This window comes from Grampus griseus (genome assembly GCF_964374135.1).
Source record: "Grampus griseus genome assembly, chromosome: 15".
NCBI lineage: Eukaryota > Metazoa > Chordata > Mammalia > Artiodactyla > Delphinidae > Grampus > Grampus griseus.
The window spans coordinates 30,933,873-30,951,104 of NC_139009.1; the positions used below are offsets into that span (position 1 = coordinate 30,933,873).

The 17,232-nt window shown below is 34.9% G+C and overlaps 1 protein-coding gene across 4 annotated transcripts in view; it reads right to left on the reverse strand.

The window, feature by feature from the left end:
- Positions 1-211: 211 nt before the first annotated feature.
- The window catches only part of MAP4K3 (mitogen-activated protein kinase kinase kinase kinase 3), a 188,703-nt gene continuing 171,682 nt past the window's right edge, over positions 212-17,232 (reverse strand). For 3 of the 4 annotated variants that reach the window (XM_082671760.1, XM_082671759.1, XM_082671761.1), the window contains 8 exons: positions 15,434-15,492; positions 14,329-14,432; positions 9,918-10,089; positions 8,021-8,089; positions 7,850-7,942; positions 4,880-4,950; positions 2,324-2,379; positions 212-1,650 (listed from right to left, as the gene is read on the reverse strand). In XM_082671760.1, the coding sequence (XP_082527886.1) occupies positions 1,563-1,650; positions 2,324-2,379; positions 4,880-4,950; positions 7,850-7,942; positions 8,021-8,089; positions 9,918-10,089; positions 14,329-14,432; positions 15,434-15,492 (712 nt within the window). In that variant the 3' untranslated portion in view covers positions 212-1,562. Of the gene's footprint in view, positions 1,651-2,323; positions 2,380-3,855; positions 4,951-7,849; positions 7,943-8,020; positions 8,090-9,917; positions 10,090-14,328; positions 14,433-15,433; positions 15,493-17,232 lie in introns of all 4 variants that reach the window. The other variant, XR_014297761.1, reaches the window with a different exon arrangement.

Consider the following 17,232-nt stretch of genomic DNA (forward strand, 5'->3'; position numbering starts at 1 on the left):
AATTGAAGATTCTACAAAAGATGCCCTTTTCCCAAATGTGGGAATATTACCCCTTTATGAAATTGAGGAGACCGACCAAATAAAAAATCAAGATCTGAAGGATCAGAATGGTTACCTAAGGATTTTAGAATAATTAAAAAACCTTTTTCTACTTAATATGTTTTAGTCTCACTATATACAGATTAAGCCAGATGACAAGCTACTATACAACAGCATGTTAAAAAACATGTTTATTTTACACTATGTACAATCAGGAACATATTTAAAAGCACTGTCAATTAAAATAAATGAAGAACATAAATCACAATTTAGTTTGTTCTTTGTGTATATATTCACATTAAAATATAAAGAACATATAGCAAAAAAGAGCCAAAGTGTGCATTTTTCTAAAACTTGGTATATACATATTCCACTGGAAAAAAGCAATCAAAAATGACTTTAACCAAAACTAAGTTCCTGTGATGTGTAGTAACCATTATATTGTTTATATGAGGTAGTAACTAAATTATTTTGGCCAAGTGTTAATACTCTAAATCAAAAGAAACATGAAAATGATCATAAAATAAGGCCAACAAAAGTAAAAATCCCACTAGAAATTTGAACCACTTCGCTCTATGGAATGTTATAGTTCTTCAAAGTGATGATAAGAAATGTTTAGTGTGGACTCTTTGATAATGCTAACTTATACTTTGTGCATACTGTAATTCAGACAACTGCAGTGCTACGTCACGGTACCGCTATTCTGTGATTCAAAAATTTTTTCGAAGGTATTGTTTTTAAGCACAGACAAGCAATCTTACAGGATTCTGCTGAAATATAAAAAGACCAGTTACTACAACAGGGGGTTAATTGGTTTGTTTCACATAGAAAACAATCCAAATACATTTTAAAAAGATGCTGGGGAGCCAAATGCATATTGACGATGTCACAGCTTACTTTTGTGACTTAATACATCACATATCAATACTTTGTGCAAATATAAACACACCAGTGTACTTGCATTAAAATTAAAAACAAGATTATAAAATGATTACAGCCTCCATTGCAATTTTAAAAGTTACAAGATTTATCTTCATATTACTAAATTACATATAATAAAAATACAATAGTGTTAAATGTACGGTTTCATTGCCAGCATCCCATTTTGTAATATAGCCGCACCCAAGAATATACTAAAGGATTCTTAAAATATTAATCCCAATTGCATTTTCATCAACATTTACATCTGTACAGATAAGACACTTAACTTGTACATCTCATAAAATACATTATCTACATAAATTCTTAGTGTATGTCTTCAGCAATATGAAGTTTCACAGAAAAATACTGCCTATATGTACAAAGATTACATAACAGTGAATTAAGCACTTGTGTGGTTTCAATATGCTAAATATATCCATACCACTTAAAACAAAACATTTCCCCATCTTGTCTCATGCCACAATAAATTACAAGCAACTGAAGCCAGGTAACTGCAGCTTTTGTACAGCTTCGAGCATCCGTTAATGTTGCAGTGGTAGTGTTCTTTCTCTCTAGAGCTAACTGTCGAAGCACAGCATTTCTCAGTAACTGTTTTCATGACCCGCGAGGATGTATAAATTGCTATTTGCCGTGGGGTTATCGGTTGGCCTACTTTCCAAAACCACGACCCTAAAATAACAAACAAACAAAAAACATACAACAAAACAAAGTTATTCTTGAAAACTAATGTTAGCAGAAAATTCTTCCACTGCTTCTTCATTGTATGCCTCTAATAAATGCTCCTTATCTGATATGTGGGCCGAAACCATTTGCAAATCACTATGATTGAAGAGTCAGTTCCAGCTCTGGGAAGTACACCTTTGTTGCCCACCACCTCCCACCTCTAAGCCAGTGCTGTCCTAAGAGTCAGAGGGGTAAAACCTGTACTAGGAATAAGTTGGGGGAACTTAATTCTTATCATGAATTCTGAAAACAATCTGTAGTTCAAGAATCAGAAAGTAAATCAGAATAGAACTCCAAATCCTATTGGTACTAAAACTGAAAACTTTTCTGTTTGCTAGCATATGGTATCTCCTCTTTCTTGTCCTGTAAATCATACTTTAGATATTACGATTAATGCAAAAGTAGTACTGACAGATCTATACATTCTTGGTAACTGGAAGTTCAGGCACATTCTCAAAGGTTTCATAACTTTCTGACCTGTGAATTCTTATATTATGAAAAATATAATGTTGAATATATTACTGTAGAAATTTCAGTTCTCTCAAAAAAGAAACCAGTTTCATGTTGGATTTATAAAACATGTTTAGAACTATGTATTTAATACAACTCCTTTTCATACCTGTCAGATCCAAGCAGTCTGAAAATTCTCGTGCTATCTGAAATTTCTTGTGTTACCTGTTCAATTAAAATATCAATTTAATTTCTGAAATGAAAGGCACAAAATTTTATATGGACATTTAATTTATAACTCTATAGAAGAGAAGCATAAGTCCTAAGATGGAAATAGATCCCTGTATGACTGTTAACTTGTTAAATCAGCACATACATGCATCCATTTGTTAGTCCAGGAAAAATTTGGCTAATTTTGAATTAATCATAAAACATGAGAGTAGTAAACCATTTGCTGGCATACAGACTGCAACGGAAAAAGTTAAAAGCAAAGCACCTAGTCCGTTTTATTTATCAGAAACCTCCTGTCAGTCACCTTAATGCTAATAGCAAGACTCTTGCAGTAGTAAGCCACTTAGGTCTGGTCCTTTCACTTAAAAGGCTACAGTGTGGTATGGTGGGACAAACTCATGATTCCAGGTTAAATCCCAGTTCTCCCACTTACTAGCTGTGACAATTGCACAAGGTATGTAATTTGTTGGAAACGGTTTTACCTTCTGCAAAATGGGATAGACAGTGTTTATTTTGCAGTGGTATCTTGCAGTATTCTTGCAAGTATTAATGGGTATAATGCCTAGCTAAGGAAATGCTCAGTAGATAACAATTCTCTTTCCCATTTCTTTCCAAGTCTCCTGAAATAATATTTTCTAATGGCATATGTCCTTAAAGAAGTCCTCAGTGTGACCATTCCCAGTTGGGGAGTTAAGACTAAGGCTACAGGAGAAAGAGAAACCCATTGTTTATTGCTTACTGAAAGCAAAACATTCCCAATTATAATGGCAGTAGCTTCTCCCCAAAATTTGGTAGGCTGAAAAAACAATTTGATTTTGAAACTGAAATTATTCTGGAAACAGCAGTCAGTGATTCTTGACTTCTTTTGTAACTTAGCACACCTGAAGGATACAACATGCTCACTTCAGTAGTAACGGTTCATCATCATGATTTCAAAGTATTCAATATTTTGGGATTTGCCTACTTGAAGGACATAGCATTTTTGGAGAGGTTGTATTTACTAAGGGCTGCTTATGTAGTGTGAAAAAGCCCCTCAGGTGATTGTTTGAGCAAACTATCTTTTTTAAACCATTCTCTTGTATCCTATGATGCCTTTCTTTCTCTGCCTGGTGTTTATTAGCTGTTGACTATTCTTATCTCCAGGCTCCATTCCCTCAGGTGATTAAAAAAAAAAAAAATCTTCCTGAGAGGTGAGCCCTCTTGCGGGAACTAATCCTAGAAACACACTGGCAGGGGACTTCCCTGGGCGGTCCAGTGGTTAAAGACTTCGCCTTCCAATGCAGGGGGTACAGGTTCGATCCCTGGTTGGGGAGCTAAGATCTCACATGCCTTGTGGCCAAAAAACCGAAACATAAAACGGAAGCAATGTTGTAACAAATTCAATAAAGACTTTAAAAGTGGTCCACATTAAAACAAAAAAAAATCTTAAAAAAAGAAACATACTGGCATCCACCTTTCTTGAATACTTACCATAGGCCAGGCATTGTGCCAAGCATATCACATACTTCCTTTTGTTTAATCTTAGCAACCCTATGAAATAAGTACTATGCTGTTATCCTCAATTCACAGATGAAAAAATACAGGCAAAGAGAAGTTAAGTGATATGTCAAGGTCACGCAGTTACTGAACAGGAGAGTTGAGACTGAACCCGGGTGTCTCCTCAGGAACCCACGCTCATGATCATTCTGCTATACTGTTTACTGGTTAGAAGAAATGCTGATCTTAACTACCGACAGTTTAAAACACAAATGAGCTATTTTCTTGCTTGAGGCACCTAATGTTTTCCCTTCCCGCCAATGCTCAAGTAAAAGTTACTAATGAGACTGGCTTGGGGTTATTGAAAGAACTTAGGATGATTTTACTTGCCTGTAATATTCTAGGGGGCAAGTACCAAGTCTTGTTCATGCTTATAACCCCAGCACTTTCTGGCATAAATGATGAACTGAATTGAACACGGCATATGACTTGGAGTTCAATTATTCCTGGAGTTAAATTAAGGTAGGAAGGACTAAGGAGATAAGAATACCAGAAATAGGCAAGGTGGCTTCAAGAGAAATGTGGAACTCTTTACTTATCGTCTGCATTGGTCATTATTTCTGAAATACAAAATAGAAAAGGTGCTTCAAGACAGAGAGAGCCTCCATCAGTACTCTTGTTCCAGGTGACAGCCCGGGAAAGTTGAAAGAAAATCAGAGTTGGCTCACTGTTAGCAGTATTTAGGAAGTTCTTGTTCTGAATATAAGGGTGATTATCTGGAAGCACATAAAATATGCACTGAAACTGTTCGACTGAATGGACAGAGAGAGGTTGCTATAAAGTATGCGCCATTAATTTTATCACTAGATTGAATACAGAAAATATCAATAAAATTAGCAAATCAAGTATTCCTTGCATCAATCAGGAATTTTCCAAAGTTAAAGAATATTGTGTGATGTAGAATTTGATAATGCTTCATGACTATTTAATGGACATAGTTTTTTAAAAGATTACTTACCTCATTAGATCTAAAACTTCTACCTTGCATTCCATGTTTCCAGAAAGCTAGCACACTGTCCTGCAGGCAAACTAGCAGGCAAGAACAGCTCAGTTACTGTTAATAGTACAAGAGTTCAACTGATAAGCATTATTTCATCCCTCTTTCTACCTTGCATAACAGTATTTCAATTAATAACTAGTGTTAGTCATTCCATATTTATAATGGCATCTTTACCATACTGCCTAGAACTACACAGTATATACTATATAGCATAAATACTATACAGACCTTACTCATCTTTTTGATAAGAAAAAGAAAATTCACTGAAAATATTTTTTGCTATAGAAATTTTTGTTTTGATAAAATATTTCAAACACATAGAAAAATATGAGAATAGCCTAAAAACACATGTATCCACCATTTAACTCTCAAATGCTAACATTTTGCCATATTTGCTTTTTGTTTTAAATAAAAATGAATACAGCCAGCATCCCTATAAACTCCTACTCTAGTTGTATTCTAACCTTTCCTTCCTCCCTGAGATAACCACTGTTATGTACTTGGTATTTGTTGTTCTCATGCATGTTTTTACTATTACAACACAATAAGTTCACATTATCAGTGTAAACTTTATATTGGATGTTTCCAACTTCCATACATTTAGTATGATGAACCAAATGATGTTTCTAATTTTTTTGTTACAAAAATGCTGCAATAAACATTCTTGTACCTCTTCTTAAATACATGTACAAAATTTTCTCTGGGGTAGACACCTAGAAATAGAATTACTGGGATACAGGCATATGTGCCTTCTAAAAATTCTAGTTTTGCTTTTTGTATTTACATATTTAACATATATTTTTGTTTGTATTCAGTGAGGAAAAAGTCTGATTTTGTTTCCTGCAGATAACCAATTGTACTAGCATCATTTGTTGAACAGGACCTCACTTCCCCACTGACATATGATGTAAATTTCCAATTACACGTAGGTCTATTTCTGAGCCTCTTCTGTTTATCCCTGTGTTGATCCCACACTGTCTTAATCACTATGGATTTATAGTAAGTTTCAATATCAAGTAGGGCAAGTATTCATCAAAATGTATTTTACTGTTCTTGGCCTTTAGATTTTCCATATGAATTTTAAGATCAGCTTATCAAGTGGCAGAAAATACCTTACTGGGATTTTTATTGCAAATGCACTGAATGTGTGGATTAATTTGTGAAGAACTGACATCTTTCCCATATTCAGTGTTTCTATCCATGGACGTGGTGTAGTTAATTTGTTTAAATCTTCTTTTATGCTTTTAAACAATAATTTGGAATTTCCTAGATGATGGTCTTAAATATGTTTGATTACATGTCTTACTGGCATATCAGAAAGCTATCCATTTGTGTTACTCATATCTAGCAACTCTGAATTTTCTTATTGGTTCTAACAGTTTAGAGTTGTATATTCTAGTAGATATTCATACCATCAGCAAAAAAAGGACTTTTTACTTATATCTTTCTAATCCTCATAGTTCCCTTTTCATAGTCCAATGAGACTATGTTGAAATGTGATGATAGCAAACATCCTTATCTCATTCTCCAACTTAATGGGAATTAGTTTAACCATTAAACACAATACTTTTAATAGGCTTTGCTAGATGAAGGACATTTCCTTCTACTCCTAATTTCTAAAAAGTTGTTTTTTTAAAAAAAAAATCATGAATGACAGATTTTACTGATGCTTTTTGTGCATCTACTGAAGAGTTACATAACTTTTCGCTTTTAATCTTTAATGTGCTATATTACATAAATAAATTTTCTGGTGTTGAACCATCTTTGCTTTTCTGAGGTAAAGTCTACTATTTGATGATATGGAATTCTATTTGCTAGTATTTTATACAGATTTTCCGAAATCTATTTTCATGAGATTGGGTAATTTTGTTTTCTGTATAATTTAACTGATTTTAGTATCAATAGTGTTAAACACTGATTTATTCTGCATTCCTTCTTTGTCTACAATCTGAAGCAGTCTGTAGAGCACAGGAACGATTCCTTCTTTCAACGGTGGATAAAAATCCCCTATAAAACCACGAGGCCTTATGTGGGGAGAGTCTTGATTAGTAGGCACCTCAAACCACAAGCCTGGCTCTGGCTCCCCATCTCCTGTGGGACACTGCTAGTCTTCTTTACCACTCAGGAGTGCATACTAGTTTGAGTTTCTGTTCTTTGTCTTCTTTATTGAGCTAGCTATGTGTTTTTAAATATGGATTCCATTTTAACATCTTGAGCAGATGTCCCTCAAAACTGACTTCTTATTATCATCAGTGTTTGCTTGTTGGGAGAGAGGCATTCTAACTGGGAGAAAGAATAAAAGTAGGACCAAGAATAAGACAAATGAACTATCTGCCCTTGGCCCTACCGTCCGCCAATGCATATACATGCAAGTATCTTTACTGATAAAGGACGCCAGAAAAACTGTGTATGGTCATTTCACCTTACTTTTCCTGAATGTAATCATTTTAGAATACTGATTGTGTAAGAAATCCGTTTTCAGAAAAAACTCATCAAGCAAAATGTAAAAACGGCAAGAAGGGAATTCCACATCCTTATGGATCTCTCTGATCAGGAGCTACAACAGCAAAAATACAATAGACCATACTGAGTACTAAATTTTAAAGTACTTATAGGGGAACTGTGCAGGAGTCTGGAGAAAATGGAAGTTCACAACTAGGTTATGAATAATGATATTTAATTATTTATTTTGAAAATGCCAAATCTGTAGGGAAAATAACATTATTTACAGATTATGTCACGGCTGTTAAACTATTTTAGAGAATGTGTAAAAGCAAAGACTGATATTCACCTCATATTCATTACATCCTACAATTTAAAAGAATGAGCCCTTAGTAATATATTTTTATAATTTCAAATAATTATTAGACAAATTATTTTAAGCAGTTCATAATGCAATCAAACAAGAAACACAAAACTCTGGCTTACCTATTGATTCAATCTGGAAATCAAAGGTGAGTTCTGATGATAGTTTTCTGCTAGATTTTAATCTTCCTTGCAGATTTACTATTTTTATACAACCTAGAGAGAAAAAAAGTCACTCAGAAACTAAGATTAAAAAAACTCATTAAGATAAGATATTCATAAATAAAAACTTACAGTCCAAGCATACAAGAATGGTATCTCTCTCCAGCTGGGTTACATGAGTAACACTTGTCTGTGGGGTATCTACAACACAAAAAACTTGATAAAACTTACAGAAAACAGTAATAGTTAAAGGAGAGGCATTAAAAAAAGAAGAATTCTGAACATCACTGAATTTGAAATGGATATATATTTTTAACTGTACATATGTAGTGGTTAAGCCAGGCGGCTTGGATTCAAAATTTGATGCAAGAGCTGAACTAAGTGAGTGCTTAATGGAGGGTTAGCTATTGTCATTACTATTGGTGATGCCACTATTTTATTCATATGTGAAATTAGGAGTCTAATCTTCTATATTATGGCAATGATTAATTTCTGATTTTAAGCTTAGAAGGCCAGGGGCTGTGCTGTGTACATACTTCTCAATATTTGTTGAATGAATGAATCAGAGAGTCAAACAAATAACTTCAGGTCCAAATGAGTTAAGAAGAAAACTGAAGTATTTTGAGAAGTATGAAGCACCATAAAAATGCACAGAGGCCCTATTTTTATAATAATGATTTAAGAAAGTTTTCACAAACTGAAAATGTTTAAATGACATAGTTTTCCAGGAAGCAAAAAGTAGGATATCCCAAGCTTTGTATGAACATCAAAACTGAAACAGCTAAACTATAGGCCTTTGTTTCTGGAGAGTGGGTCTGATCCAAAGTCTAGCTTGCCTGTTTTCTACTTCCTACAGTATTTAGAATCTTAGTAAATCCATGGATGGCTGTATTTCAGACCTTCACATGTATTTTAGACCTGGTACTTCTGTAACTAACCAGGGTTGGAAGGATATGGAATAGGCCTCCTGTACATCAGGTCAACGAGATCTTTGTGACTCTTACACACTTGGTGAAAATTAGTCAAGAAGCCAGTCTAGCATTACTAGATAGAAAGTCAGGAAAATGAGATTTACAAATTGTTTATAACAATTAGTTCCCGAACACTGGAATCATTTGGAGATCTGCTGACACCCAGCTGCTGGCCCCAGATATTCTTATTTAATCGAGGGTGTGTGTGACTTGAGGTATCAAGAGTGTTAAAAGCTTCTCAGGTGGATTCTAATGTGCAGCAGAGTTTAGGAAACCACTAGCTTATAATTTCAGCTGATACAAAATCCTAAACATACTTTCTGTCTCTTACTCTGTCTCATCATCTCAAAACCAGAGATGAATTATATTTGCCATGTTTAACTTCTAATAAAGGGATTTCATTATGGTAAGAGAAGTAATCAAAAGTTCCTGGGAAGGAAGGGACAAAATTCTTTTGTCAGGAAATGAGGCCCTTCGTTCAACAATTAGTAGAAAAGGATTTAAAATTAAAATGCTTGGGAGAACTAAGACAACTGAAATTCACTAAATAAAATATTAATCAACCAACAATCCCTTCTTGTTAAATAGGGAGGAAGAGATTAGAAAGCAGGAGTTCACCCCGTGTCTCAAAGGGAAGATGGGCCTCTAAAGAGAGAATTTAACAGAGAACTTAGGGGCACCAAAGAGAAGCCACAATAATGTTGTCAAGGGCTGGCCATGTTTTCCTGCAGTAATGTGTCCTCAAAGGAAAGCTGTTTCAAGTCCCCTGGGATTCAGCAAGCCATGAAATTGTCTTTAGACTTTTGTGAACGTCTGTGATCATTTTTTTTCAATGCCAAAAAAACTCAGTCTCAATTCTTTTCCTTTTGTGAACACTCTTTCAGGCTTCCAACAAACTCCTGACTAATCAATATTTATTGGCAAATTGGTTCTTTAACATTTCCCTTAGTTGCCAAAGACTCTGAACAAAGGGCCTTTGCAAGATCTTTAAAAATAACCTTTGCCTAATGAAAGATATAGTAAATTTATTACTTAATAATTCATTAAAAATCACAAACCTGATTCTGTAAACCATGAAGAGGTAGAATTTGGATTGACTGTTTCAAATCGAACCACCTGGTTGAAGTCTCTCCCTTTACTGACACCAACACAAACTAAAGGGTACTCCTGTTCAGGAACGACCAGCATTTCAAACATTCTAAGTGGACACGGTATAGGAAAATCTATGTGCTAGAAAAAACCAAAATATATTAAACAAAGGAAAACAAAAGCAAAAAAAATTTCATGAGAACACTAATAAGAATTTTTAGTTTTATGAGAATATATAAAATAGTACTCTCTACTATAAAGATTGCTTCTTTGCACAGAAACTCAGGGTATGCAGAAAATCTAAATAAGAAAGTATCTTTATAAAGAATTTAGGTTAAGCACTGCAAAAAATTTTTAAGTTAAAAACCACACATTTTTAGCACATTGGGGTGAAACAGACTTACAAATCACCTGTCCAACCCTCTTTTTTCAGAGTTGGAAACTAAGACCCAGCAACTGGGTGGCTGGCCCAGGGTCCCCCCTGCCCCCCACCCTGTGTGGCAGAGTCTCCTCTCTCCTAATCCCAGGCTGCTTCAGTACTACTCCTCTGCCTTCTTAACCAGCTGAGCAAACATGGATGAGAAAACTGAAATGCTAATGAGCAAGAGACATTCCCCTTAGAAGTGTGGACAGAAAAAAAAAAAAACCACAAATAAGAGAAATTTAGCCCTGTATTTCAAGTGATTCTATTTAATAAATTAACTTAGTTAAAATGCAACCCACTTTAATTTTACATAAGTTTAAAATTATTTTTATTTTGCTACAAAGAGACTAAATTCACACTCTGAAAGTTTGGAAAAATAGAGGAAAACATTAACTTCATTAGTAATCAGGGAATAAAACCAAGATAACCATACACACCCGCCAGAAGAACGACAATAATAAGGGTTACTCAGAGAAGAGCAAACAAATGCTCCTAACGCTGATGGTGGGAGTATAAACTGGTGTGACCACAATGGTTAATTACAATACCTATTAATGCCGAGATACACATCTCTTAGAACCCAGCAATAACACTCTTAGTTATACACGCTAGAGAACATGACTACATGCACCCACAGGAGACATGCAAAAATATGCACAAGCTGCATTGCTCAGAATAACAAAAACTGGAAGTAACCCAAATGCCTATCAATGGTAGAATGGATAAAATGATGACACATTCACACAATGGGAAATTAGACCACAGTGAAAACGAACAAACTATGGCTATATCCAACAACTACACAAATATAATGTTGCACAGAAGTGAGACCCAAATGAATGTATACTTTATGATTCTACTTGTATACAGTTGAAGTATCAGGTAAAATTAATGCTAATGTTTAGAAGTGCATGCTTACATGGTAAAAATGGAAAACAAGGCAGCTGTTTTGTAGGGGGTGCCACGGGGAGGTCTGAGGTGCTAGCAACGTTCTTCTTCACGATAAAAAGGTTTTTAAAAAATATATTGGTCTTAACACATATTTTATTAAGTCTACTCTTAATATATTTTATATTTTTGTTGCTCTTATAAATGGGCCGTGTTTCCATTATACTTCCCAAATGGCTATTGTTAGTATCTCTAAAAACTACTGAAACTGATTTATTTATTTATTTTTATTTTTTATTTTTTTTGCGGTACGCAGGCCTCTCACCGTTGTGGCCTCTCCCGCTGCGGAGCACAGGCTCCGGACGCGCAGGCCCAGCGGCCATGGCTCACGCGCCCAGCCGCTCCGCGGCATGTGGGATCCCCCCGGACCGGGGCACGAACCCGCGTCCCCTGCATCGGCAGGCGGACTCCCAACCACTGCGCCACCAGGGAAGCCCCCTGATTTATTTTTTACTCTGGTAACTCACTGTAAATTCTAAAGAAAATAAATGATAGAGAAAATAAACAGGTGAAATGGGGCTCCCATAACTACTAGTCTTAAAGTGTCAGAAGATGCAGTGTGGTCCTCATGGCTGGAACGTGAAGCTCTGTGCACACCTGTTGTTCCCACATTCTTCCTTCCCCGTGAATGCCCAAGTGCCCCCATCCCAGAGGTCTAGACACTCCTTCACGAATACTCTCCAAACACCCTCTCTGGGAGCATTCCCACTTGGGGATATGCTATGGATAAAATCTGTCCTATTTTTAATAAGGTAAAACATTTAAAAAAATTCTCTTTGAAATGTGGAAAGAGCAGTAAGACAGGAAGAAAACAAATGCTCCCGTAGTTTTTCCTCAGTAAATATGAAAACCAACACATTGTGAATACTTCTACTTAGCTTCCAACAATAACTAAACAATATGTATAAGTCATTAACAGAAGAGGATTCCCATATAACAGTTTAAAATCCAGTCGCTATTGGTGATGGTCCTTGAGGGCAGTGACTACATCTTACTCTTTATCTCTCTAGTTAAACAACACTCTGCCTGATTCGTAATAAGTACATGAATGTCTGCTTCAATTTATAATTTTTATTTATATTGAAAATGTAGTCTAGAGAAGCAAAAACTTACTCAGAAATCTCATGAGGAGGAAGTATATGGAAAGCATAAGAATGTTTTTGAACATATCTGGTAAGAGTCGTAGTATAGAAAACATCAAAAATACTAATTGAGATAATGCCAAACATAGAAACAAAATATACATATAGAAATCTCGAAGAAGAGACACAGAGAAAGAACTGGGTTAAGATGAAGGGAAATAAATAGGGGCATGTAGCTCAGGGAGTTTAAGTAAAGTGGGAAGAGCAAGAAGTCGTGAAGGAGGCCTGCAAGTAGAACTGTACTGTAAGTCTAACATCCTAGAATACTGGCAACAGGCCTCATCAGTCAGGGGCAGGCTCCCTGGTACCATCTATCCGGAAAAGAGAAGACATGGATGGATAATTTTTAAGCTTCCCATGTCTTCAAAGTATATTTTCTCTCTTGCATGCTCTTAATACATAAAATTCCTTTAACAGAGAAAAGGGTCTTTCATTACGTATTAGGATAAATAGTTTAACATATCAGGTAACACAGAAAATTCATTCATACTAAGGTTTAATCAGACTATTAGTATCCATGAACAACTGATGTAATGAAACTGTTTTCATTCTGATAGAGGTTAGGAATGAAAGGAAAAGGAAGGACATACTAAAAGAGACTAAGGAGGAAGACAGGGAAGGAAAGGGCTATAGAAAAATAACTACATACACTTTACCACTCAATCTAGGATACGCCATGCTTTTTGTCAAACAGGCAAGAACAAAGAGGAACTGAGAACAAAACCATGTGGCCAGAAATGGGCTGGGTTCAGCAGCTCTGCTTCGGATAATTTATAAGGCTATTTTCCCTTTCAGTTTTTGGTTTAAAGAATTTTTGTTTCAGTGAATTTATTTGTGGAAATATTACCTCAATGGGTGGTAAATTCTTGAAACTCTTTTTTTCATTTCTTTAGCCCTAGTTAATTTTGAGGTTAATAAATAATGATGTGAAAATTAAAACTAGATTCCCCAGTCACTCATAAAATTTTAAATAACAGAAGCCCATACTTTAAACATCCTAACTCTATATTATATAATTGAGGAAGAATGCACTCCAATTATATTCCGATCCCAACTTCTATGGGGATATCAAATGCTCATGAAATAAGACTACTTAATCTATATAAAATAGTGAAGAAAATAGCTTAAAAAATTCATTTGGTATTTCCTTGGGGTGACTGAGCCAGCACTTCATACATTTTAAGTTAGTTTTTCCTCTAAATTTAACTTACAGCTAAATAATATTAAATGTTTTAAAAAATATTCATTAAAGGGACCTCCCTAGTGGTCCAGTGGTAAGACTCTGCACTTCCATTGCAGGGGGCATGGGTTAGATCCCTGGTCACGGAACTAAAATCCCACATGCAGCACAGAGTGGCCAAAAAATTTTTTTTTTCTTTAAAGGTTCTAGAGAAACTAAGGCACAAAACACCATCCATGGGAAGGACTGGGAAAATTAATACATAGGCATATATCCAAAACAAATAATTTCCCCTTCATTATGGTTATCCCTTGACTTTTTAAGGCCAAATGCCAACCTGCAGGTTGTCCCTCTGCTGTGATAGAGCAGGTCAACCAGAGAACATATTCAAACAATATTTCACTGCTCTCTTAGTACCTCCTGTTCTTGACATCAGACTGTGTATGTGATCCAGTATTTCCAGCTCCCATTGCCATATCCCTGAACTATTTATCTAGTCTCTTTCAAAACTTCTATCAGGCCAACTGAGTTTTTTATAATTGGGCAGATTTTCATCACTCTGCCATATAATCCAAAATTATTACATTAAATCTTGAGAATTAACTGGAAAAAAAAAGTTTCTGAAAGAACAGGAAAACTGACAAGCTTTTATACTAAAAATGACTTAGGTTGACATTCATGCTTACCTTAATTAACATAAATTTCTGCATTGGTTCAACCCATTCTAATAGAACAATGCTAGTTTGAAGTGCCCCACATAGGTATTTGTGGCCTGTGTAAGGATTTCTCACTGTCAAGGCAAAAAAGTATATGTAAGTTTTCTTATAATACAAAAAAGTCCTTACAGTAACAGTTGCATACTTCGAAAACAAACAACAAAAGTTGACTGCCAGTTCAATTTCTTAATCAGACTGCAGAGTGAAAAAGAAATGCTGTTTCAGGTAGTAGCAGGAAACTCCCTTATCACTTGTAGGATTTTTATTTGTATTCCCAAGTGAAAATGCTGGTCCTTATGGGGCCTGGGGGCGGGAAGAAGAACTTGAGGTCTTGTGGTAGCAGAGAGATTAGCAAGATCCTGAAGAAAGGGTCTAAGTAGGTTTGGGGAGAACTTCCCAAACTGATAGCTGCAGCACATGTAGGGGCAGGTGATTCAGGGTGCTTTTTGGTAGTCATGTTCAGAGGCAGTAATGCTTTGGGCCGCACTACATGAAGACATTAATCAAATCTCAGATAACAGGTTTACAAATAATAAAACTGAATTGCCTCAGAGTTTTTTAAGGGAGGAAAGGAAACTGTTTTTGGTTTTCCCTAAATGCAAATCAACCAGCTAGTTGTTACGGGGGTTGGGGAGGACTTTTGGCTAGTGGTGTGTGATCAGGGAGACTATAACCTTCACATCACAAGCATAAGGTTTCATCTATTAAAGGTATGAGAATAAATAATAAGTATGCTGAGTGAATAAACGTAGCCTCATAAGCCATTACAAAGCAAAATGGTGAATGATCAGTAACGGGCTCCTTAGAGAACAGGATGTGATCAAGTACTGTAATAAAGTCATTCTCCATTTATCTAGTCAATAAATTATCTGCAAAACAACTACATGTGTAAGGTACTATATGAACATAGAATGACCAATATATGTATTTTATTTAAAAGGGAAAAATAAACTATTACTGGCAGAACGTCCTGGAGTAGTACTGTTTTACGCTAGATTTAAAAATGTGCCTCACAGCATCTTCTTACCCACTCTGCAAAGCAGGAGAGCTACATGATTTTGGACAGTTTACTTACCAACACAACACTTCTGACACCACTTGGTTTCAGGGATTTTTGCTGATACAGCAAATTTCCTAAATGGAAATGGAAATGGAAATGAATATATAATACATGTAGGCAAAGTTAGTATATGAAAATATAGTACTGTTACAGTTCAGTGGAGAAAAGATGAGTTGTTTAAAAACTGGTCCTGACATAACAGATCATCTATTAAAAATAAGAATAAATTGGATATCTTTCTCAACTCCCCCTAATCAATTCCAAATGGATTAAGGATTTAAATATGAAAAACAAAACTATAAAATATTTACATTTTAGAATACGACCTTGGGATTTCTTTTTTTTTTTAAGTCTTTTTATTGAATTTGTTACAATATTGCTTCTGTTTTATGTTTTGTGTTTTTGGCCGCAAGGCATGTGCTCCCCGTGGGGAATGGAACCCACACCCCTTGCATTGGAAGGCAAAGTCTTAACCACTGGACCACCACGGAAGTCCTGGGATTTCTTTTAAAAATGCAAAAATAAATCATACAGGAAAATACTGATAAACTTAAATTGATATTTCTTTCACTGCTATATCCTTAGCACCTCAAACTATGAGTGGCATTCAATTTGTTGAATGAATTTGTTTAATACATTATTAACTTTGGTTTACCAAAAGACACCACTGAGAAAGTAAAAAGATGAGCCACAAACTGATGTAAGAATAGGTCTCTATTCTGACAAAACGATATCAAAAAGTTAATGCATTAACATTTATGTGCCTTACATTTTTTGGGGGCTCTTTACTTTTAAAGCTTGGAGGTCAGTTTCCATGCTGACAGGAATTTAGGATTATCAAGTTAGAAACCTGAATGGAGTCATACTTTAAGTAGGCAGAAAAATAACAGCACAAAGTGGCAGCTGGGAGAAAAAGAGGGGCACATAAACTGTACAGGAAGAAAGAAACTTCCTGACTAGTTATAGGAGCAATATCCCTAAGTCCAACTACAGATATTATAATACAAATGTAATAAATCAAGTTCATAATCATAACTAAGTCACCATGAAAAGATCCAGTTAAACTCAGTGTAATCTATTTTAAAGACAGAAAAGCTTACAGTGTATTTTAAAATGATTTTCATCCAAAAGTTAATCTTTTAAAAGTTTTTGTGCACGAAGGGGCAAATGTTAGCTATACTGTAAACTCAGCAATTAACAACAATAGATTTTCAAGGTACTTAAAAGTTAAGGTTCTACATTAGTTGCTTTACAACTAATATTGTAAAGGAAGAATGGTTACATTATAAAGTTTTTGTAAAATACAGTTTATACCAAACTCAAAAGATTTTTACTCAACAAATGAGGCCCAATATAATAATAACCAAAAAGAAGAAAGAACATAACTAAAAATCCCTGAAAGTAGAAAAGCAAAAATCTCGATTTCTAAGTAGTAATTATCTTCTAACAAAAATCTTCATTTAATAACTCACTTAAATTTTCTAAGTTTAGAAACTACTTGGAGAAAATTCATTTTATTCAGACTGACACAAATAAGTCAAAAACACTATATGTGACATAAAATTACCAGCAAATTACAGGAAAAAAATTAGTTTTAACCTTGTAGAAAAAAAATTAAAAACTCAGAAAGAAAATGCTTGATATAAGTACAAAGTATAAAGCAGAAAATTTTAGAAGAATGTGATAAACACTTGTAAAAATACATTACTTCTTACAGTTTTTCATTACACGTGATTTCTACAAACCCGTGCTTTTTCAATTTCTGTAGTATATCTATTTTTTAGAACGAATTAACATATTATCTCTAAGGATGA